General features: G+C 46.5%; 10 protein-coding genes across 13 annotated transcripts; 5 read left to right on the top strand and 5 right to left on the bottom strand.

Annotated features, from left to right (window-relative positions):
* The first annotated feature begins 194 nt into the window (after positions 1–194).
* On the top strand, positions 195–3,576 carry LOC108079644 (E3 ubiquitin-protein ligase TRIM45). Of its 2 annotated transcripts, XM_070286401.1 has the most exons (6): positions 195–272; positions 341–1,715; positions 1,767–2,018; positions 2,076–2,634; positions 2,692–2,840; positions 2,891–3,576. In XM_070286401.1, the coding sequence occupies exons 2-6, from the start codon at positions 513–515 to the stop codon at positions 3,506–3,508; spliced, it is 2,781 nt and encodes a 926-aa protein (XP_070142502.1). In that variant the 5' UTR covers positions 195–272; positions 341–512; the 3' UTR covers positions 3,509–3,576. The 2 variants fall into 2 exon arrangements, with proteins under 2 accessions (XP_070142502.1, XP_017029523.1); XM_017174034.3 differs by having other exon boundaries at positions 197–1,715.
* Positions 3,577–3,714: 138 nt separating this feature from the next.
* Positions 3,715–5,732, bottom strand: Su(var)205 (Suppressor of variegation 205). Its single transcript, XM_017174036.2, has 5 exons — positions 5,575–5,732; positions 5,317–5,448; positions 5,138–5,254; positions 4,933–5,053; positions 3,715–4,199 (listed from the first exon to the last, which is right to left on the bottom strand). The coding sequence occupies exons 2-5, from the start codon at positions 5,425–5,427 to the stop codon at positions 3,925–3,927; spliced, it is 624 nt and encodes a 207-aa protein (XP_017029525.1). The 5' UTR covers positions 5,428–5,448; positions 5,575–5,732; the 3' UTR covers positions 3,715–3,924.
* Positions 5,733–5,961: 229 nt separating this feature from the next.
* Ssb-c31a (single stranded-binding protein c31A) lies at positions 5,962–6,565 on the top strand. The gene is made up of 2 exons (XM_017174024.3): positions 5,962–6,120; positions 6,179–6,565. Exons 1-2 carry the CDS (start codon positions 6,031–6,033, stop codon positions 6,458–6,460), a joined length of 372 nt encoding a protein of 123 aa, XP_017029513.1. The 5' UTR covers positions 5,962–6,030; the 3' UTR covers positions 6,461–6,565.
* A 9-nt stretch (positions 6,566–6,574) lies between these two features.
* LOC108079635 (transmembrane protein 222) lies at positions 6,575–7,443 on the bottom strand. Of its 2 annotated transcripts, XM_017174021.2 has the most exons (2): positions 7,285–7,443; positions 6,575–7,204 (listed from the first exon to the last, which is right to left on the bottom strand). In XM_017174021.2, exon 2 carries the CDS (start codon positions 7,171–7,173, stop codon positions 6,634–6,636), a length of 540 nt encoding a protein of 179 aa, XP_017029510.1. In that variant the 5' UTR covers positions 7,174–7,204; positions 7,285–7,443; the 3' UTR covers positions 6,575–6,633. The 2 variants fall into 2 exon arrangements, with proteins under 2 accessions (XP_017029510.1, XP_017029509.1); XM_017174020.1 differs by having other exon boundaries at positions 6,575–7,439.
* A 212-nt stretch (positions 7,444–7,655) lies between these two features.
* On the top strand, positions 7,656–8,652 carry LOC108079637 (cytidine deaminase). Its single transcript, XM_017174023.2, has 3 exons — positions 7,656–7,803; positions 7,864–8,056; positions 8,284–8,652. Exons 1-3 carry the CDS (start codon positions 7,740–7,742, stop codon positions 8,501–8,503), a joined length of 477 nt encoding a protein of 158 aa, XP_017029512.1. The 5' UTR covers positions 7,656–7,739; the 3' UTR covers positions 8,504–8,652.
* A 141-nt stretch (positions 8,653–8,793) lies between these two features.
* On the top strand, positions 8,794–9,736 carry LOC108079636 (cytidine deaminase). Its single transcript, XM_017174022.2, has 2 exons — positions 8,794–9,072; positions 9,151–9,736. Exons 1-2 carry the CDS (start codon positions 9,003–9,005, stop codon positions 9,588–9,590), a joined length of 510 nt encoding a protein of 169 aa, XP_017029511.1. The 5' UTR covers positions 8,794–9,002; the 3' UTR covers positions 9,591–9,736.
* Positions 9,737–10,378: 642 nt separating this feature from the next.
* Positions 10,379–14,355, bottom strand: LOC108079634 (uncharacterized). Its single transcript, XM_070283526.1, has 15 exons — positions 14,140–14,355; positions 13,982–14,079; positions 13,855–13,926; positions 13,564–13,806; positions 13,282–13,500; positions 13,016–13,216; positions 12,882–12,947; positions 12,560–12,814; positions 12,360–12,506; positions 12,121–12,288; positions 11,597–12,062; positions 11,323–11,524; positions 10,932–11,256; positions 10,664–10,866; positions 10,379–10,606 (listed from the first exon to the last, which is right to left on the bottom strand). The coding sequence occupies exons 1-15, from the start codon at positions 14,153–14,155 to the stop codon at positions 10,468–10,470; spliced, it is 2,820 nt and encodes a 939-aa protein (XP_070139627.1). The 5' UTR covers positions 14,156–14,355; the 3' UTR covers positions 10,379–10,467.
* A 133-nt stretch (positions 14,356–14,488) lies between these two features.
* Positions 14,489–15,998, top strand: LOC108079527 (uncharacterized). Its single transcript, XM_070283527.1, has 2 exons — positions 14,489–15,418; positions 15,477–15,998. Exons 1-2 carry the CDS (start codon positions 15,091–15,093, stop codon positions 15,911–15,913), a joined length of 765 nt encoding a protein of 254 aa, XP_070139628.1. The 5' UTR covers positions 14,489–15,090; the 3' UTR covers positions 15,914–15,998.
* A 13-nt stretch (positions 15,999–16,011) lies between these two features.
* On the bottom strand, positions 16,012–17,408 carry LOC108079678 (uncharacterized). The gene is made up of 2 exons (XM_017174078.3): positions 16,818–17,408; positions 16,012–16,752 (listed from the first exon to the last, which is right to left on the bottom strand). Exons 1-2 carry the CDS (start codon positions 17,028–17,030, stop codon positions 16,102–16,104), a joined length of 864 nt encoding a protein of 287 aa, XP_017029567.1. The 5' UTR covers positions 17,031–17,408; the 3' UTR covers positions 16,012–16,101.
* Positions 17,164–20,311, bottom strand: Snx6 (sorting nexin 6). 2 transcript variants are annotated; one of them, XM_017174076.3, is made up of 8 exons: positions 20,169–20,311; positions 19,585–19,980; positions 19,398–19,519; positions 18,337–18,781; positions 18,098–18,280; positions 17,854–17,871; positions 17,595–17,704; positions 17,164–17,532 (listed from the first exon to the last, which is right to left on the bottom strand). In XM_017174076.3, the coding sequence occupies exons 1-8, from the start codon at positions 20,172–20,174 to the stop codon at positions 17,439–17,441; spliced, it is 1,374 nt and encodes a 457-aa protein (XP_017029565.1). In that variant the 5' UTR covers positions 20,175–20,311; the 3' UTR covers positions 17,164–17,438. The 2 variants fall into 2 exon arrangements, with proteins under 2 accessions (XP_017029565.1, XP_017029566.1); XM_017174077.3 differs by lacking the exon at positions 17,854–17,871.
* Positions 20,312–20,397: the final 86 nt, after the last annotated feature.

The following is a 20,397-nucleotide window of genomic DNA, read 5'->3' as shown; positions in this document are numbered from 1 at the left end:
CATCTGCATCTTTGGCAGGGAAACCTTTCCCAGGTATACCTCCCATGCTGAAAGCTACTGTGATTAACTGCGATCCAAAGGAGCGCCTTGACTAGAGTACTGGAAATTCCAACGGCTCTGAGAGAATCCCTATATTTGTACAATGATATAAGACAGTCCTGAAAATAAACATCATTATTTAAGATAACTTTCAATAAATGTTAATACAAAATAAATCTACAGAAATGACTTTTACTGTACATTTGCTTATCATTCCGGCGAACGGATGGATGGTAAGAGAGGCAATCAATAGCTACTATTTAGAATGAGCAACCACAACAGATAATTGCACAATTGTCAGTGTCAGACTTTTACCACTTCTCTCCGCATTCGTGGAATCTAATTGGATTAGAGGCAGGCCAGCGAGTCCAAGACCCAGTCTCAATTGCAGTGCCAATTGCAACGCCAGGCAGCTCCGTGGTCCGTTGTAACCAAGTTCCAAACTGGAGGAGATTGTCGCATAAGCTGGCTACATGATGAGCAACAAGGGCAGTCCCTCCAGGATTGCATTCAAGCGAAAGACGAGCATCGGCAGCCAGAGCAAAAGCCAGCCCATAGACTATGAACGCATCCAGGGGGATGTCGAGGTGATTGCCACTCCGCCGCCTGCTCCTCCGCCTCCCCTGGGCGGCCAGGGCAAGCTGAAGTTGAAGCTGAGCTCCGCCAAGATCACGCTCCGAAAAACCACGCAGGCTTCACAAAAGAATCTAGTGGCTATAACCTCGCCAGCGGACGCAGTGCGTCGCAAGTCAGCGCCGCAGCTCTTCACATTTACCATTGCCCCCAAGGGGGAGACCTCAGAAGCAGAAGTAGCACCACCATCCATCATACCCAAGCTGCCAGTCCTGGGATTCACCCATTCCATTCGACGCTCTCGGACCTTGGGACAAGCTGGCATCTCGACAGGGCTGCCCACTACCGAGGACCCCCTTGGACAGACGCAGGACAGCGGCAGTGGCAGTGAGCCCAGCAGCAGCCTGGCCGGTGGCGGAAGTTCCACCTCTCCGGAGTCCTTGCTGGATAACATTCTCAGTGCCGCCTCGTCCGTGTCCGTGCAGAGCAGCAGCAGCAGTCAGGCCAGCAATGCCACCGTGGCGCAGCCCATCAAGGCCAAGGAGCAGCTGCATCCGAAGCGGTTGCTGAGCCTGAAGGCCTCACCGGAGCTAAGGATTTCACCACCAACGCCAGATACGGCTCAGCCCAAGCTGGAAATGCTTCCGCGACTCCTCTTGGACGCTACGCCAAGGCCAGAGATATTTGATGCTCCATCGCCACTGTGCAGAAGTCCATCGCCTGGCGGTATGCCCTCGCCCTCGCCCACACCTTCGCCCTCGCCCAGCATCACCTTGAGACCGAGTACGCCGCCGGAGAGCACGGTGACCTTTACCGATGACCTCAAGTGTGGCATCTGTCTGGATGTGTACACCGATCCGAGGACCCTGCACTGCTTGCACTCCTTCTGCCTGCAGTGCCTGATCAGCGAGAACTTTAAGGAGGAGTCCATGTGGGATCCCATGGACCAGGCTCGCAGCGAGGATCCCTCCAGCTACAGCTTGCGGTCGGAGATGGGAGGCGGCTCCAGTCTGGAGCTCACGGCCACTGTGTCCCCGGCTAGGCAGCGGGGAGCTAGCTTGAGTCTGAGAAGGAAGAAGTCCATGGACCGTTTGGCGATCCGGGTAAGGGTATGAACTCATGAAGAATCCATCTTCAAAGGTTCCTTCTTGCAGTCCAAGAGCGAGGGCAAGCGCTCGACGACAAGCTCTTTTGGCACCCGGCTGACGGGCAGCTTTGTGAGCGAAGTGGTCAGCCGCTGCATTCGCTGCCACAGCTGCAACTATCCCACGGATCTCCCTCTGGGTGGAGTGCGTCAGCTGCCGCAGAACTATCTGCTGGTCAGGAGAATCGAGTTGCTGCGCTTGCAGGCGGGAGAGGATGTGATTGCGAGGGTCTGGTGCTCCCTGTGCACCGAGGAAATCAGTGTAGGTTCTCCTTCGAAGAGTATGTATCCAGAATAATTAGAATCTATGCCAATCCAGGCCACCTATCATTGCATCAGCTGCACCCTAAACCTCTGTACGCTGTGCAAGGAGGCACACGAGCGGCAACGTAGCACCGCCAATCACCGAATGCGTAGCATCTTGGAATTGAGAAGAGCCCGGAAGCAGAAGCAGCAGCAACTGGGCCTGGGGGATAGCAGCAAGCTCATCCTGCGCTGCGGCATTCATACCAACTTTGAGCTAAAGGCCTTTTGCACTCTATGCCGGCAGTTGGCCTGCACGGATTGCCTGGTGTTGCTTCACAAGGGCCACCGGCATGAGACCATTCCACGCGCCATTGTTCACCAAGGAAAGCAGCTAAGGGAAGCCACGGATCAGACACGTCCTCTGTGCCAATATGCAGAGCATTCCATAGAGAGATTGAACGAGATCGCGCGAGGAATCAATGCCAGGTGCGATGACATACAGAGCCAGGTGGAGCGGTATATGCAGAGCTACATGGAGGCCTTGGAGGTGCATAGAAGGACACTGCTGCAGCAGATCAGCAGGGCCAGGGAGTCCAAGGTGGAGGTTGTAGTCAAGCAGCAATTGGATTTGGGTGAGCTTGAGGCTTGGGTTACTCTTAAGACTTACGTAATTTTCTGAAATCCCTCAGAGAAACGCACGCAGCAAGCCATGGAGGCAGTGCGTTTCAGTCAGGAACTGTGCGAGATTGGCGCCGACGCCGAGATCCTAAGCTTTGTGGGCATTCTGCTCCGTCGTTTGGAGTTCTGTCAGCAGTTCAAGCCGCCAGTGGACCCCAAGGTGGGACAATCGATTCCTAATCCTAGTTACTTTTATAATACTCCTTTCAGATCTCAGATTCACTTCACTTCCTTCCCAAAATCCGAGCTCCTTCCACTAAGGATCAGCGGGATATCCCGTTGTATGGCATCATTACTATGCAGGTGGTGGAGCCCGGTCTGTGCACCCTGCAGTGGGAGGGCTTCTCCCAACTGCGCCTCCACAAAAAGGCAGATCTCCTGCTGCACTCCAGGGACGCCGACGGTGTCTCGCTGTGTCATGGAGGCTTGGAGATCAACTGCATGATCAAGTACAAGGATTCCAACTCAAAGTTCCTGCCCGTTGAAGTGTCGGACAACCGCGATGGCACCTACAACATCTCCTTTACGCCGGACGCCCAGGGCTCGTTGATTCTGACAATCACCATTAATGAGCGTCCCATTAAGGGCAGCCCCTTCACCTTCCAGGCGCGTCAAGTGCGTCCGCACACTGGGATCTATCACTGCTGCTCCTTCTGCTCCGGCAAAGGCAGCCGAAGTGTCAAGTGCTCGTGCGAGGGGCGCATGCCAGGCTACAGTGGCTGTGGGCATGGACATGCCGGCCATCCTGGTCGGCGGCACTGGTCCTGCTGCGGCAATGTCCTGGAGAACTCCGAGTGCAATGTGGCGAATAAGCTGCTGAATGCTTAGGTTATTAAATTGAAAATGTTTCTAGCTTTTCTTAGTCAACTTAACAATAAAAAAATGTATAAAATCAGGTAAGCGTTACTTTAAGGATATCCATAATTGCATGTTTTGGGTTTCTCCTCTCTTAGGTAGAAAATTTTCAAGACAAACTCACACCACATATGTTTCCAAACAAAATTCCATTTTCCACCATTTTAGAAAGTCTGAAATTTAGAATATTATATGTTGGCTTTAATCATTGAAAGTTACAAATCTTGTCAACACAACATGAAGATGGGAAATAAAAATAATAATGGTTTTCGCACTTCCGTGTGCTATGATCGGTACGATTGTGGGGTAAATGGCTAAAACTACTCGAGGGATTATCTCTTCTCATGACCAATAAACTCTATGTTCTTAGATTTGGTAGTATGCGAATCCTAGTCCTCATTGTCGGAGTACCACGACAGGCGCTCCTCGTAAAAGTGAATCACCATTTGGGGAATCTTGAGATTGGCCACTGTCGAGGGCACCATTTCGGCTTGGTCCACTCCCTTGAATTGAATCAAGAATGTTAAACGTCCATTGTTATCGGATGCCCCGAGTATTTTCTCAGCCTCAAGGCCGCGATCAAAACCAGTTGAACTAGAAGTCATGGAATCGCCGCTATCCTGGTCCGCTTCCACTGTGCGTTTAGATTTTGCGCTTACAGGTGCTGAGGAAAGATGGTATATTTTCCATTAATCAAGGGAATTGCAGTTGGGTTTCAGTAGTGAAATTTTTGACATAAGGTTGACAGAAAGTAACTACATATCGATATTTGATTCCAAATTGTTTCGATGATTTATCAAGATATACGATATATGTTATTTATTTTTACGATATCTAGATTTCGATATATTAATATTTGTGTCCATCATCTGGGACTACTCCTCGCGATCTTCATCCCTAATCCGTCCTAGCCTTATTTGTCTTTGGCCTGCCTGTACTTTGTAATCCCATTTTGCTAGAGAATCTTTACGATACAATCGTTTTTGCGCTAGCTATCGTGGAAAGAGGCAATTAAGTTCCTTATTCTGCGGGTCCTCTGCTTGCCCAAGAGCTCACAATTCTGGTGGAGATACTGTACTACGCATTTTAGCTTAATGGGAGAAGATGAGACTGTTTTTGTGTATCTCAACTGTCAAATATGTTCTTTTTTGGGGTAGAGTCTTTTTTGAGCGGTCTAATGTATAGAGAACACTTAGAATGATTACCTAGCGACCCTTATTCCCTTAAGGGACTGGTTGTCTACCTGGTTTTCTTTCTTTTGAGCTCATGGGAAAAACATATAATTTTGCGCGCGAAAACAACATTTCTAGGGTAAACAAAATCTACTTTTCACGAGTCTTTTGCCCGGCCAAGCCACTTGACACTTAAGAATACAACCTAAATTCAGCTGGACTTACCCGGTTCCTCGGACTTTCGCTTGTTTGAGGACGTAGACGCTGTGCTGGACCGTGCCGAAGTGTCCTTTCCTTTGTTGCTACTGCTAGGGCGATCCTTTTTCGAAGGAGCCGCCTTCTCCGCCTGCGCAGCATCGGGAGAGAGAGAGAGGGAGAGGGATGTGATGAGCATCAGCTCGAGCACAACTGTACCCGAAGAAGCACTTACCTCGTCCTTGCGACTCAGCTCATACTGCTGGATGAGGTCCTGGCAGTCCAGATTGCTCTCCGGCTCCCATGTATTCTCGGTGTCGGCATACCCCTTCCACTTTAGGTAGTACTCCACCTTCGGGTGAAAAACGAAAGATGAAGCGACGCACTCGGCGATTTCTGGCGCCTAACACTTACCTTTCCTTTTCGCACGCGCCGGTCGATTATCTTCTCTACGGCGTATTCTGCCTCCTCCTCCTCCTCAGAGTCGTTGCTAGTAACTTCAGGATTGTCTGATTTCTTGCCCATTGCTAATTTAGAAGGCGCTTACTTTGAAAAAAAAAAAAAAAAAAAATTGGCACCGCGGACGCCACACGCACACAAGCATGAGGAATAATGCGAAAAAAAACGCTGTTAGTTGTCGTCAGTTGTAATCACCAGATTGCGCACACTTACCACTATTCGAGTATAGAATATATTAAAGCCTGTTGGCTAGTTTCACTTTTTTGCACAGCTTAGTGCTGTTGCCCGAAAAACTCTTGCTTAAATGAAAATGTACGAATTCACATACGCCTGCTCGAGTGACGCCGGTGAAGAAGTCAGTGTTGGAAAATGCCTCAGCGCAAGAACTGTAAATGCCCGTGGTGCTATCGATAGATCGATATAGGAAATAATTATTTATTTGTTATTTGGTTTTGAATTTCAACTTATTCCTGCCTTGCTATTAAATTAAAATAAAATTATGTTCAGATATATAGAATTTAAATGATCATAAACCGCTTAAATTGCATATTGAATGTAGCGATAGTATGATCGAAAATCATCGATGACGCCGCTATGGATACTTTCTTCGCACCCTTTTCAACACTATTAAATCCAACAAACTAAAAAGCGCGAATTTTCTACTGTTTTATGCATTTATTAAAAGTAAGAAGCCGAATTATGCCAAAGATCAAGAAGCAAAAGTCCTCCTCTTCGGAGAGCGACAGCGGCCCCGAAGACGTAAGTCCATGCAGAATACTCTTTTAGCTGACTATAACAAACTGCATTTGTATTGCAGCGCAATCAGCCGGCAAGTAAGAAAGCCAAGGAGACACCGGCTGCGGAGGGTGGCAAGAAGGCTGCTGCCGGCGGTTCTGGCGGAGATGGGCCCTGGGTCCTGGAGAAGCTGCGTCAAGTGCGCATCAACGAGTTCCGCGGACGCAAGATGGTGGACATTCGCGAGCACTATGAGAAGAACGGCGAAGTTCTACCCGGCAAGAAGGGCATCTCGTTGTCGGTACAGCAGTGGAAGAAGCTGCTTGAAATGGCCGATGAAATAACGCGAGCAGTAGAGAACTAGAGTTTTAAGGCCATAGAGTTAAGACCTACACTATGTTAACAAGCATTTAAGTGGGCTAGCACCACCCAGTGAATAAATGTTACTTAAAAGGAAGAAAAAGGCTTAGAAAGCTGATAACATGATAAATACAAATACGTTTTATTGGAAATACTTAAAAACAAAGCAATTAAACTTTAAAAGTAGACGCTCAACAGGATGCAGAACGTCAGGAGAACGACAAAGGGCAGCCAGGTCTTCAGTACACCCCCAATGCCAACGTAGCGCCCGCAGACGAAAAGCCACATGCTCAGGATTAGCATGTTCCAGCCTGTGCTATTCTTGTAGCGCATATTGATGAGTGCCGTCGCCACATGCGAGTGGCAGTTGTCGCAAAAGATGTTGTGGATCCGCGTGCCGTACAGCACCGATGCCTTCGAAACAGCCTCGTCCCAGGCATCGCTGCCGCCCTCCACAAAGTTTGGCTGCAATCGGAGGTAGCGGGTGGGCCGACCGAAGGCCATGTTGTCCTCCGAGACGAAGTAGGCGCCAGCAAAGTCCCTGATCACGCCAGCCGAGGTGCAGATACCCATATGACCGATCACGGGCAAAATCCAGGTGAGCACGGGTATAGGTGTCCAGACAATACAATATGGAAAGCGCTGCTCAGCTGTGTTGATGGCAGGCAGTCTCTCCGGGGCACCGACACCTCCGGATCCTGCTCCCGATCCGCCCATGGTGATCTGCACGTCCTCCTGGCTCTGGTGACTTGGGTTCGTTGTCATTATTAGTACACTGAACAAGCTGGAATCAGGCGCGTTGTGGGGAAACCACAAACAGTCACTCACTAATTGGCTCTATCCGGGTCGTAAACCCCCTCAAAATCGGTCGCTAACTTTTCCGATTGTGGCCAGGAATCCACTTTGATAAGCGGAAAAGACAGACACTGCGAGAGTATTGCTATAAACAAATTACACACACCTGGGTTATTTTTTGTTAAGATAATAACAGTGTTGGAAAACGCAGCCTGGATTCAGGGGTTTATCAAACGAAACTTAATTGGCTTATTTTCCCAACAAAAACCATACAATTAACCAATAAAAAAAGTTTTTCTCTTTTATAAATGTATTATTTGTTATTATATATAGATTTTTTTATTATTTAGTAATTAGCAACTGTATAACTGTATTTTGGTGTCTTTCAAGAAAAGCCATCTGGTCTCACTGAACTGTTTGTTTTTGTTTAGCTGCTGGCAACAATTTATTGCTTAACATTCATAAACAATTATTAGCCGATTGTGGCCATGGCACAGGTGTTTATCAATGGAGCAAGAGACGAGCCCAATGTGCGGGAGTTCGACGGCTTGGGTAACCCGATGGCGTCTTATCAAGTGTGCTCTTTAATCTGTTGACAATCAATCGAAACAGATTCCTCAATCCAGGAGCTTATCCACGCAGCCACCGAGGCCAGGAAGCTGGCTTATTGTCCATATAGCAACTTTGCTGTGGGTGCTGCCCTGAGGACCAGCGATGGCACCATTTACACTGGTTGCAACATAGAAAACGGCGCTTATGCCACCACCATTTGTGCAGAGCGCACGGCCGCGGTTAAGGCCGTCAGGTAGGTCAGTGGGTCACAACTGTGGAACGAGGGGGTGTCACATGAGCTTATCTGCAGGTTCATAGGCTATCTTAGGTAATTTGTTGTACTTCTTACAGAGAGATTTGTATTTATCATATCAATGCTCATTTTAACTACGATTTCTTAGGGTTTCAAATGAAAGAAAGATTTAATTATATTCTAAACCTTAAGATATTACCATCCTAATATCCATTTTCCTTTTCCAGCGAAGGCAAACGCGACTTTGTGGCCTGTGCTGTGGTGGCCCAGCAGGACAATGGCTTCACCACACCCTGCGGCGTTTGCCGGCAGTTCCTCTCCGAGTTTGTCAATGGCCAGGACATACCACTGTATGCCGCCAAGCCGAGCAATCTGCCCCTGAGGGTGCTCTGCACCAGTGTGCTCCAACTGCTGCCCAACGGCTTCAGCTTCTCAAACGGCAAATAGCGGGAAGGTCGCCCTTCTCCGTTCTGGCAGCTGCAAACCATGTGCAATATATAGTACATAAATTTAATGTTATGTTATTTAGCGTAAAACCCACCCCGACGTCGTCGTCGTTGTTATTTGTTGTTCAATAGCTAACCGAGGCAATCGCATCTGTTTGTGTGTGTTTTCATTGGTGATCGTTGCGCTCCGGCAACGGCTTCTTATCAGCAGCAGCAGCAGCAGTTCGCTCTCGCCGCTACTCTCTGGCTCTCTGCGCGTGTTGGCCAAATGTTTATTTGTGTCACACTAAGAAGAGGGGGGCGCGCGGTAGTCATTATAGCCAACTTCCCGAGTCGGCGTCACTACAAACCGTCCATTTGCCAGCGGACCCGCACAGAGTAAGCAACCAGTCGCGCGCACTCGCCTCGCCTAAAAATATAACGAAATTTTAAGAAAACAAGCTGTGCCTTGGCCACCTCCTCCTCCTCCTCCGCAACTGGCTAAAAATATTAAATAATAAATGTCGCATCTAACGGAAAACTTTGCCCGTCCGGAGAAACCGGAAGAGGTGGTCACCTACGGCAGTCTGGGTAAGTTTCCTGCTTGATCTAGCTGAAACCCAAGAAGATTTCTCAAGTGACGTGGATTGCACCTTTACTGGCTTCCAGATCCTTCTGTTCAGGAGCTACTAAGGGCCGCCTTTGACGTGCGTCAGCGTGCCTATGTCCCGTATAGTGGGTTCAAAGTGGGCGCTGCCTTCCGGGCCAAGGCCACCGGACAGATCTTTACTGGCTGCAATGTGGAGAACGCCGCCTTCACGCCCTGCTCCTGTGCCGAGCGAACGGCTCTGACGAAAGCCGTGAGCGAGGGAGCCACCGAGTTCTCCGTTGGCGCTGTCCTAGCCTATGAACCTGATGCCTTTACCACGCCCTGCGGCGTGTGCCGCCAGTTTATCCGGGAATTTGCCACCGACGATATACCCATCTACATTGCTCAGGCCATTGATGCCAGGATTGGCAGCGAGGAGCCGCTGCGGAGCGAGGATCCCGTGCTGTGCACCTCCATCTTCAATCTGTTGCCAAGCAGTTTTCGCACGTACCGGAAGTAAATGCAGTCTAATTTCGTTCGAGGCGGAGGAGAGAGCCAAGGGAGCTAGGTTCAAGGTTGCCTCAACTCAGCCCCCCTAGCCGATAGTAATCTATATAATGTTAATCTAATCTCTGGAAATAAAGAAAATTACACTACACTACAAAATGCACATTGGTTTTTATTTATAAGAATATGAGAAGCAAGGTGATGACTTGTCAGAGATTAATTTTTATTAATATTAGGAAATAAAAACAACTGATAATCCACTTCAAATATATAATCTAGAAAGCAGGCGATAGAAAATGAAAGGGTTTTAATTTATGGTCATTTGTTGAAATCTATATTTATGTGAGAAAGTTTCTATTAAATGTCAGCTGACATATTATTCATATTTTGTAGGGTTCTAATTCTAACTGTGATATTTTTATTAGGCTCTGAATATTATGACTAAGCTTTAAAATATATTTTCATTTTATTTGGGTATGTACATACGTATACCTATACAATCATGCTCTTAAATCCATATCACAAACATTGATACACTTGGAAATATAACCCATAGAAAGGAATGTGTGTTAACTGATAGTTTTCATCATTATCATTATTACAATCATCATGACTTTTCTTATAATCCAACAAAATTAAAGGGGGAATTCCCAACTCGAGGGAAGTGCATATTTATTAGAGCTAATAAACAATCGAGGTATCGATCATAAATATTGCTGTATTCCCAACTATTAATAAAAAATATAGCAAGAGGGACATTTTTTAATGTAAATAATAATAGCAAATGATTTTGGGTAGGGACTTTTTAAATTTATTTTTTAAATTATAAATATAAACAATTTTTATACATTTTTTTTGTATACCAAAAATTGGCTTCCGGAAATACTATACTAATTATCCCTGCGTTTCGGCTTGACATTCCGCTGAAACTCTTTCTCTGGAGCCAGACCACCTGGATTAATGCCAGTCAGAACCTCTTCGTAAAAGGGTTTCCCACCGTTGCCAATAATTATTTGGGAATAGTTACGACTATAAAAAATATTTTAATTATAATATAAATCTATATATTAAATATATATTACTCACAGATTATCCTTGAGTTGCTCAATTCTATCCAGCAAAGCGGCATTCCGCTCCTCCAGCTTGGAACGGATTAGGCAAACCCTCTCATACCGCCCTTCCAGCCGCTTGATGTTTTGCTCCTGGCTCCTCAGCTGCGTGTGCTTGTGCTTGAGGGTTTCGAATAGGTTCCGGAATTCTTCGTCCCTGGTGGCAAGCTCTTGGTTTATCTGCGGATCAGGAGGAGCAGGATAAGTCCTGGGAGGGCTATCAATGGGATCAATCGGCGATCAACCTGGTAAATAAGGCTGTCTCTCTTCTCCAAGTCTCTCCTCAAGTCCTTTTCGTTTTGTTCCAGACTGTGAATTCTTTGGGAGTCGAGGGCCAGCTGCTCCTGCATCCTCTCCACATCCTGGCGAAGCCGGGCTTCAGTTTGGCAATGAATCTCAGCTTTTTTGTCGGCGTCCTTTAGCTGCCTCTGCTGGTTACCAATCATATCGCGGGCCTCCGTAAGGTAACCCTCCACAGAAGTGTACTGCTCCAAGTACTTGTTAGCCTTGGAGGTGGCCTGCTCCAGGCCAAAATCTGTTTCCTGCAAGCGCAAGTGCATGCGGTCGTATCTGTGGATAAGGAAAATATTTAAATTCGGAAAATAATTTATTTGGTGTTAGTTCCTTTTTACTTACTCATCCTTGGCCGTCAAAAGCTTGGATTTCAGTTGTTTCATGGCCACGTCTTTGGCCATCTGGACGGACTTGCTTTCGGCAAGACGAAGCTCCTGCTCGGAGACCAAGTTCTGGCTCTGCACCAACTTAATCTTCAGTTCGTTAATGAAGAGATTACGTTTGTCCAGCTCGTCGGCCAAGTCAGGTTGGAAGGCCAGACCTCCTAGAAGGATAAGAGATATCAAGACATTTTATCCAAGTAGAGAATCATCTTTAAAAAAAGCTTAGCACTTACTTCTGGGCGTCAGTTTGGATTTATTGGACGGGCTGCCTGGGAGTGATCCCTTTAAACCCTGTTTTGGTGAGGCCTCCGGCTTCGTATTGAGGTTCTGCTTTTTATCAGGTACTGTCGGATCGGGTTGGACCTTGTCGCTTTGTCCCGGCAAAGTGCAGGACGTCTGATCACTGCGTAAAGGTATGCGGCTCCTGGTTGTACGTAACATGCCTAGTCTACGTTTACCACTGACAGAATCCTGATTCTCATTCATCAAGGTTACAGATTTGATATCTTTTTGTTCCTCTTTGTTCTGATCCTGATCTTCCTTCGCCAAGGCTACAGATTCGATCGCTTCATGTTCTGCTGTCTGAGTAGGAACAGGACTTGTGGGGGTACAATCCTGATTCTCCTTTACCAAGGTTACAGATTCGTTTGCTTCATGTCGTTTTGTCTGCACAGGGACGGGATTTGTAGAGGCTTGCTCCTAAGGAATATAAATTTGAATCTTAGATGCTCCTCCTCTTTTCCCGACTTCTACTTACAGAGGCAACAAGTTCGGTTGACTTCAGTCCCGTACAGACAGGGTCTGGAGCACCAGCACCCCCGAGATTTCTGTTCCCCGAAGGTATGGATTGGCTGGGCTTTGGCAGGGATCCGCGGGGAATTCTGGAAGCATTTCTCACAGCATTGCCACTTTTGGGGGCTTCATCCTGCAGAGTATAGATTATAAAACTCGCAAAGCCTCTTCAAAGCAGCTTATCTTTCCCCAATTCTTACTCACCACTTGTACAGGTACCTTGGGTCCTAGTATGTAACTTGGACTTGAGTACACATTTGCCATATTCCTGATAAGTGAAGATCCAAATTCGCCGGGCTTAGGAAGAGTTCGTCGATTCTGTAAGATACCCGGACTTGTAGGGGTGCGAGTCTGGGGTATATAAAATATTAACAAAGTTAAGACTGTTCCAAATTTCTACCCACCGAGAGAAAAGGTCCTTGTTTCTGTGCGAGACCTGGAATTCTGGAGGGACTATGCAGATTCCTGCTTACAGAGGACAAAGTTTCGGGGGCCTTGAGCGGGGGACTTGCTTTGCCAGTCTTGAGTCCTGGTGTTTGTTCTAGGCTAAGACTTGTAAGAGTTCTCTCTCGTACCTTGCTCCCCGAGAATTGGGATATCTTGCTTATAGGATTGGGTTCTAGAGTCTTTACGGGTCGGTAAATGGTCGATACTCCAGCCTAATGAATTTATAATACAATTTAGAATAGCCTATTAAAAACCAAACCCTGCCAGACTTATACCCACCGCAGGTAAGGATTTGGTGGTCTTCGAGGGGAACACAGTCCGAAAGCGGTTTGTGGGACCTCGATCCTTCAGTGTACGTAATACCACATCGTAAACCAATATCTGCACTATTTTCTTTTCCAATTTCTACTCACCAAGGTTGCAGGTACGCTTTTTTTAGGTCCTGGTGTTTGTACGGGCCTGGGATTTGTGAAAGCTTGACCTGAGGATACAGGTTTGTTACCCTTTAAAGGTCCTTGCGTTTTGGTTTGCGATTTGGGTTCGGATTTCAGATTGCTGCCCTTTAGAAGATGTCCTTGAGTTTTTGAGAGGCCCCGATTTATAAAGCTTCGAACCTGGAGAATATTCAATATAATCTCGTTGGTTAAAAGGAGTTCCAACTTTTCCGTTTCCTACTCACTGATGGAGTCTTTTTAGCCCCAGGTCCTAGAGTTCGCAATGGGCCAATACGTGTGGCTGATCCTCGTGGGAGCTTAAGCACCGCTGGCTTGTTGCCTGAGGTTTTATTCAAGGATACAGGTTTGTTGCCTGGCTTGTTGCCAGAAGCTTTATCCATGGATACTGGTTTGTTACCTGGCTTGTTGCCTGTAGTTTTACCAAAGGGTACAGGTTGGTTGCCCTGTGGAATATATAACCTTGTTAAGCATTTTAAGATGCACTCCCTTTCTTGACTCCTACTCACCGAAGATTTCGGTTCGCTGGCCTTAAAATATCTTGGAGGTTTTAATTTTGTAATGATTGAAGGTTTTTTAGGCACAGGAAAAGGTCCTTGAGTTCGTAATGGGCCAATACGTGTGGCTGATCCTCGGGCGATCTTGAACGCCGCTAACTTATTGCCTGAAGTCTTATCCAAGGATACAGATTGGTTGCCCTTTGAAAAAGGTTGTCGAGTTTGTACGGGACCCGGAATGGCGGTTGTTCGATCCTGTAAAATAGTTAATACCAATAAGGCCCTTTCTTGAATCCTACTCACCAAGTATTTTGGTTTGCTGGCCACTAGATATCCTTGAGTCTGTAAGATGTCCCGACTTGTAGGGGTTCTAGCCTGTAGAATATACAATATAATCTCGTTAGGAGTTCCTCTTCCACTTCCTACTCACTGATGCTAGAGGCTTTTTATCCCCAGAAAAAGGTCCTCGAGTTTGTAATGCCCCAAAGGGTGATCCTCGCGAGACTTTCAGTCCAGCTGGCTTGTTGCCTGAGATCATAATCAATTGAATAAATCCTTATGCTAAGCCATTCACGAATTTCAACTTACGCGCAAGGATATTCATGTTTTCGTAGATCCGGAAGTCGATCGAAGTTAAAAGAAGGACAACGAAAACGCGAAATTTCTATAAAATCAATTTCAAAAGCAGTACGTAATATATCTAAAATATATATTGTTCACTCTATAGGAAATCGTATGTATTAACCGTTATGAATCGGGGGATGTATTAACCGTTGTGAATCTGGAGATGTACTGAAGTTCCAGGCGTAGCCGTGTGTGTACAAATGTTCAATGACGAGTTGGTAGAGCCTACTGCCTTCCCAAAAATCTATTTGAACTTCTCCATCAAATACAGATTTCACATTTTTATTTCCTTCTCGAAAATCAGTAAAAGTTTCAGACTACAAAAAACACTATTTTAATTAAAATTTTTGGTTTTTTGTTTTGAAAAGTTTTATTGGTTTCTTTAGTCTTGGCTGCAACAATAACAATTCTACTAGTATCAAATAACAATTAACATGTAGTAGAGATAAAGGAACAATAACAATACAATTTAAATCAGTTTATTTGCCGGGTTGGCAGCTCCCAGATAGTGGTCCTCTTCAGTCGACGTCTTCCTCTCGTAGTAGGCAGCGCTCTGGCCAGCGGGTTGGGATGTCCAGTCAGCCTGGCTCGGTGTCGGGCAGCAATGGTATTAATGGCGTCTCCCACAGCAGGGACGCGTAGCTCTCTTCTTATGTCGAGGTTTCGAAGATACCACTCAGCGCCTGAGATGCGCCTCAGGAACCGAGATTGGAACGCCTGTATTTTCTGTAGGTGGGTTCTGGCTGCAGTGCCATAAACCGCCACTCCATACTTCCATATTGGAGCAAGCAGGGACTGGTATAAGCGGGTCTTGTATGCCAGGCTCAACTTCGATTTCGGACCAGTAAGCCAGCTAATACGCCTGGCCGTGTTTTGGAGTTTGGCTCTGACCTGCGAAAGATCCTTCAACGTTATATGACCCGTCTTAACGAACTGCAGGACGAGCTGAAGCGCAAAGAGCTTGAAAATAAATTAAGGGAACTCGAATTACTGCAGTCCGAACTGGCGCGTCGACAGGACCGGCAGAACGAGGAGGCCTCCGCCGGTGGCCTCACCAAGGAGCAGCGCCAGAAGGTGCAGCGCAAGGTTCTCGGCTCCTGTATGCGGAAACTGGACGGTTTGGTGTGCGAATTTGCACGTCGCGAGGCGCGACTCAACGGTGAAAGGGGTCGCCCCTCCGAGTCTGAGAATCTGCCACATCCACCCATACTGGAGGAGTATACAGTGGCCTTTTGCCAAGTCGGTGAGTAGATCATATGGGTTAGCAGAGTGTTCAGTCCTGAACTCTCTCCTCTTCTTAGATGAAGGTGGCCGAGAGCTGTTGGAGTCGGCTCTGGCCGCCCGCAGGTGCGCCTATGTCCCTTACAGCCAATTTAAGGTGGGTGCCGCTTTCCGGGCCAAGTGCGGCAGGATCTACACGGGCTGCAACATCGAGAATGCGGCCTTCACTACGGCCAACTGTGCGGAGCGATGTGCTCTGGCCAAGGGCATTAGCGAGGGTGAAATGAAGTACACGGCAGGTGCTGTGGTGGCCTATCATCCGGATGGCTTTACCACGCCCTGCGGCGTGTGCCGTCAGTTTATCCGTGAGTTTGCCTACAAGGATTTTCCCATCTACATAGCCAAGGCCCAGCCACCGGAGATGGAGGGCAGTATTCCGGCAATCCAGGACACTGATGAGGTGCTAGTCACATCGGCCTACAACCTTCTGCCTTATAGTTATAGCACATTCAACTGAACTTAGAGAAGATTGTTTTTAAACTCATTCTGGCTATTAGACAGGGACTGCTTTTAATAAATTTTCGGCAACGCTATAAAGCCTCCTTTTTTCCCAAATTTTCTTAATTTAAAGCATAAAACCTTAAGCTTTATTTAACATAAATTTAGCTAAAGGAAGGAAGAGATTAAGCCTAGAGAAAAGGACCTCTAAACATAAGTTAAAACCGGTTCTCCCGATCCGTATATCCCGTATTCGCTCTTCTTAGCAAACGGCATCACATCCGCATGCTCCAGCACGGGCCTCACATTCGGATCGAACTCCACCAGCCGGCTCTGCGGGTCCGTGTACTTGGCCCGCACCTCCGTTACCATACCCGAATGAGGCACCCGCTTGGTAAGATTCTGGAACTCGCAGCGGCGCTTGGGGCAATCCTTGGAAGGAAAATCATCGCACATAGTAGGATCCGGTTCACGGGACACTTTCCGCGGGGGCACCATCTTCTCCGACCAGTTCCAGTACGTAAGATTGTCGTGGGCACCCACGCCACCGTTTATTTTCTCCGGACTCAGCCGCACATACGAGAGATTGTAGGTGGTGGCCGAGGGATCCAAGTACTTGCTGTAGCCCTCCTCGGCACGATCGATGATTAGCTTGGTGGCTTTAACGGGCGTGGGCATGGCAGGGGCCACCACCTCCGGCTCCTCGGGCATTTCCTTGAGCACATAGGTGTCGTGGCTAACACTCGAGATGGGCTTCATGCGGCGCTTTACAAAGCGCAGCTGCTCCTGCTCGAAGGGCTTCATGTACTGGGTCTTCATGTTGAGCGAGGGATTCTTCAGGGCATAGGGATCTCCATACTGGAAAGGGGGGTGGGGAGAGTCCTTTAGAGAAGGATACCTCCTTTGACGATTTGTTGTCTTACCTGCCATACATAATTGGCCATGGCTTCAGAGGTGGGCTTCTCCGACAGCAGCGGATCCCTCACATAAAGGTCCTTGTCGGCAAACTTTACATTCAGCTTGTTGTCCATCCTCAGATCGGTGAGATGGTAATGACCCCGATACGTAGAGGTTCGCCAATCAGTTTGCTTGTGGCTAACCGGGCGCTTGTAATCAAAACAGCCAAAGTCATCCATGGTCAAGGGGTTTTTAAAATGAATTAAAGTAAGAACTCTTTTGCTGGGTATACTAAATTTGGGAAACGCTTGGTTGTTGCCTGGCTACCGATGCCAAGTTAGTGTGCTGTTGATTGATAACAAACATCTAGCCTTCTGTACAATACTTTCTCATTTATTTCCATTTATTTATATGTATTTTATAGGTAATGCTTCAGAGAGAGGAATGCTTGTTTCACAAATATATAAAAGCGCTCTGTGTTCACAAAAAACAAATGGTTATTCGTTACAATACAAATACATGTGTGTGTGTGTGGCTAAGATAATAAATGTTGCACTCAATGGCAATAATAATAAACTGTTTGCTTAGCAATTAAACAATTGATTTACTTCCATCTCCTGGACTCATTCATTAACCACCTCGTCCTCTCAGGCAATCTCCTTTAGCGCCAGCAGCGATTGGCGCAGATATTCATACTGGGTCTTGGCATGCTTGATCTCTAGCTCAGAGAGCTCAACAAGGCTGCAATAGTGATAGGAATTTAAAATAAGATACCCCCATTAAAGGCTCTTCGGCAGACTCACCTCTTCTTGAAAGCCGCCACCCGTCGATTGCGAAAGCCAATCAGCTCTTCCTTGCCGCAGGCAGACATCGATTCAAACTTTTCGCAGGCCTCCGCCTGGGCAGTCTCAGCCTAAGTTGAAAACCAAACATGAGATTAGTTGGATTCAAAATCACCGTGCCACAACAAGGACATGCTAGAGTGTGTGATTACGAATGGAGGGCATGCAGCTGTTTACATCTACTAAATCGACGGTTAATAAACCTTAAAATGCCAAATACCTCTTGCACCTCCAAGGGCTGCCACACACACAGAGAGAGTGAGGGGGCAGAGGGACAGGCAGAGCAGAGAACGAAGAGCGGAGCAATGTGAGGTGGTTGAGAAAAAACAAGGTAGTTAATATTTTGGTTTATAATTAGTGAAGCGTTAGAATTGATTGCCCCGCTGAAACCACATTTTTGAAAAGGGTTGAAAACGTTGTCTATAAAAAGGATTTGGGTTACAGAAGCTCTGCCCGCATCTTACCGCATGCACATCCTTGTTCTTGGAACGGGCCTTCTCCAGATTACGATTGGCCGTCTCATAGGCAGCCAGGCATCGCAGGCGTCGGATTAGCAAGGCCTTGGCAGCATCACTGTCCCTTTGATAGTAGCGCAAAGTGTCGCCCAGCTTGAGATCCTGATCGCTGGCCACACGGGTCTCCAGATTCTAAACGAAATTTAACGAATAAATAAAGCATTTATAAACTTTTATTACAAACCCACCTTAATTCTCTCAAATATCTCTGCTGTCTTGGCCACAAAGGTCTCCACATTGCCCTTCTCGGTGGTCGACAGCTGGGTCAAGGCATTCGATATCTTCTGATGGCTATCGCCCACATCCTTGTGCCGCTGTGTCATCTTCTCTGTACGGATGGCTGCCTCACGCAAATGCCCATGGTATTCGGTGAGGAATTGCAGCTCGTTCTCAAAAAAATCATTCACATCTCGCACCGTGGCGCTGAGCAGAATCTCGTCGGTGGTCTTGCCCAGCGACTTTACAAAGCCACCGAAAATGGCCATCTTCTTGCGCGGCTTGGCGCACAAATCCTGATCGTACTCCAGGAATACCTTGAGATGCTGGTCCACGCGAAAGACGGGATGACTGGCCAGTCGACGGAGGAACACTTCGTGCATGGCGACGGTTTTTTTGAAGGTAGCAAGGTATTCGCTGGAAAATAGTAAAAATATAGTTTATTATTATATTTTATATTATAATTTCAGTCTGAAGCCAGAAAAGTAGTGAAGGAATCATTTCCGACCCTACAAATCATATATATTCTTGATCAGCATTAAAAGCCGAATCGATTTAGCCTTGTTTGAAGAAAAACAATTTTTTAGCCATTTTTTCAAAATTTGATAAGGGGTTACATCATTAAAATTTTCAAAAATTTTCAAAAATTTTGATTTTAAAATAAAATTTAATCTAGTATGCAGATTTATTATCCTTATAAAAACGAACACAAAAAAGCTTTCCGGAGTAAATTTAATGCATTTTTGGTTTAGTTATTGCATTTTTAAGATTTGATTTTCCGAAAAATTACTAGAAAATATTATAGATAAATATTTAATTTAATTTTGTAAGCAGATTTGTTAACCTAATGAAAATCAGCACAGAACTGTTTTTCAAATCAAGATATAAGTACTTTTGACTTAGTTATGATATTAAATATTAAATTAAAAATTGATTCTCTGATCTAGTTGCAAAAAGAAAGGGTTTTCAAACTCCGGATACCCAAAGTTAGCTCCTTTTCTATTTTTTTTTTTAAATAAATTAAGGCACTTACGCCTCCAGCTCCGACTTCATCTTCTTGAACTCCTCTTTGGTCATGTTGCCTTCGCCCTCGCCCAAACGCTGCAGCTTTTCGCGCGACGCATCAAAGTCCGGACGCGGCGGACAGGGTGGAATCTAGCCAGGATATCATGATATTACTATCAGCATCAGAAATATATGTTAATAATTTAAAAACTCACAATGTAGCCGGCATAGTCTTCGTTCTCCTCGATGCGATCGTGCAGCCACACAAACTCCTCATGCTGACGCACCACATTATTGTCCTTTTTCGCAAAACCCGGCAGCGTGGTGCGTGTGTGCACTGTGAACTTGACCTTTTCCTTTTCGCTCAGTGCATCGGATATCTCCACATGGAGGGCGTTCTCGCCCAGGGCAACGGGAGCAGCGGGCGTGGCCGGTGCGGATGAGGAGCTGTCCGGCGATGTGGCAGATCCACTGCCATTTGTGGCAGGTGCCGCTGCTGGGCTGGCCAGAGGATTCGCCAGCGGGTTGGTGGGCGAGACTATTTCCATGGTAGAGCCATTGTTGTTGGTCGCAGAGGGACTGTTCAGCAGGTTTGAGTCATCCGTGCCGTCCTGTAAGTGCAATAAACACATCAATTCACACTCTAATTACGCCCATTTTCATGATAAGACTTTTCTTTGTGTGCGCGGTGCAAGAGGCGTCTCTTGGACGGCTCTGCCAGCAGCTCTCAATGGAAACACTTGAAGGTATCAATAACTTCGAGGCGGGGAGATTAGGCTTGGGTTTCATGTGTACATACCATCATTTTGTTGCTGGCTTTAGTTTCCTTAATTAATCACTCTCTTTCGTGGAATTCAACAAATCAACAAACTTTTTCTTTCACTGCGACTTTTGCGGCTTATCGATACATTCTAGTGATGGGACGTGAGTCGATATTTTAGTATTGGGAAATGGGAATATGAAAGGCATATTCACTGGCTATATTTTGCTCTAAATTTGATTTATTTTTTAAATATCTATTTATGTTT

The sequence above is a fragment of the Drosophila kikkawai genome, chromosome 2L, assembly GCF_030179895.1.
Source record: "Drosophila kikkawai strain 14028-0561.14 chromosome 2L, DkikHiC1v2, whole genome shotgun sequence".
NCBI classification, from domain to species: Eukaryota; Metazoa; Arthropoda; class Insecta; order Diptera; family Drosophilidae; genus Drosophila; species Drosophila kikkawai.
This window is presented reverse-complemented; position numbering and strand designations above follow the sequence as displayed.

Bases quoted from the DNA above. Each gene is read 5' to 3' on its own strand.
- LOC108079678 (XM_017174078.3), bottom strand. From the start codon at position 17,030: ATGGATGACTTTGGCTGTTTTGATTACAAGCGCCCGGTTAGCCACAAG. The intron at 16,753-16,817 runs GTAAGACAACAA...CCCCCTTTCCAG, and splicing joins TGGCCAATTATGTATGGCAG to TATGGAGATCCCTATGCCCT.
- LOC108079527 (XM_070283527.1), top strand. From the start codon at position 15,091: ATGACCCGTCTTAACGAACTGCAGGACGAGCTGAAGCGCAAAGAGCTT. The intron at 15,419-15,476 runs GTGAGTAGATCA...TCCTCTTCTTAG, and splicing joins AGTGGCCTTTTGCCAAGTCG to ATGAAGGTGGCCGAGAGCTG.
- LOC108079634 (XM_070283526.1), bottom strand. The intron at 13,217-13,281 runs GTGAGTAGGAAA...AATATTCTCCAG, and splicing joins GGGCTAAAAAGACTCCATCA to GTTCGAAGCTTTATAAATCG. The intron at 12,948-13,015 runs GTGAGTAGAAAT...CGTACACTGAAG, and splicing joins AAAGCGTACCTGCAACCTTG to GATCGAGGTCCCACAAACCG.
- LOC108079636 (XM_017174022.2), top strand. From the start codon at position 9,003: ATGTCGCATCTAACGGAAAACTTTGCCCGTCCGGAGAAACCGGAAGAG. The intron at 9,073-9,150 runs GTAAGTTTCCTG...ACTGGCTTCCAG, and splicing joins GGTCACCTACGGCAGTCTGG to ATCCTTCTGTTCAGGAGCTA.
- LOC108079637 (XM_017174023.2), top strand. From the start codon at position 7,740: ATGGCACAGGTGTTTATCAATGGAGCAAGAGACGAGCCCAATGTGCGG. The intron at 7,804-7,863 runs GTAACCCGATGG...CAATCGAAACAG, and splicing joins GCGGGAGTTCGACGGCTTGG to ATTCCTCAATCCAGGAGCTT. The intron at 8,057-8,283 runs GTAGGTCAGTGG...TTCCTTTTCCAG, and splicing joins GCCGCGGTTAAGGCCGTCAG to CGAAGGCAAACGCGACTTTG.
- LOC108079635 (XM_017174020.1), bottom strand. From the start codon at position 7,221: ATGACAACGAACCCAAGTCACCAGAGCCAGGAGGACGTGCAGATCACC.
- Snx6 (XM_017174076.3), bottom strand. The intron at 19,520-19,584 runs GTGAGTTTTTAA...TATCCTGGCTAG, and splicing joins AAGACTATGCCGGCTACATT to ATTCCACCCTGTCCGCCGCG. The intron at 18,782-19,397 runs GTAAGTGCCTTA...ACTATTTTCCAG, and splicing joins ATGAAGTCGGAGCTGGAGGC to CGAATACCTTGCTACCTTCA.
- Ssb-c31a (XM_017174024.3), top strand. From the start codon at position 6,031: ATGCATTTATTAAAAGTAAGAAGCCGAATTATGCCAAAGATCAAGAAG. The intron at 6,121-6,178 runs GTAAGTCCATGC...TTTGTATTGCAG, and splicing joins GCGACAGCGGCCCCGAAGAC to CGCAATCAGCCGGCAAGTAA.
- LOC108079644 (XM_070286401.1), top strand. From the start codon at position 513: ATGATGAGCAACAAGGGCAGTCCCTCCAGGATTGCATTCAAGCGAAAG. The intron at 2,019-2,075 runs GTAGGTTCTCCT...ATGCCAATCCAG, and splicing joins TGTGCACCGAGGAAATCAGT to GCCACCTATCATTGCATCAG. The intron at 2,635-2,691 runs GTGAGCTTGAGG...GAAATCCCTCAG, and splicing joins CAAGCAGCAATTGGATTTGG to AGAAACGCACGCAGCAAGCC.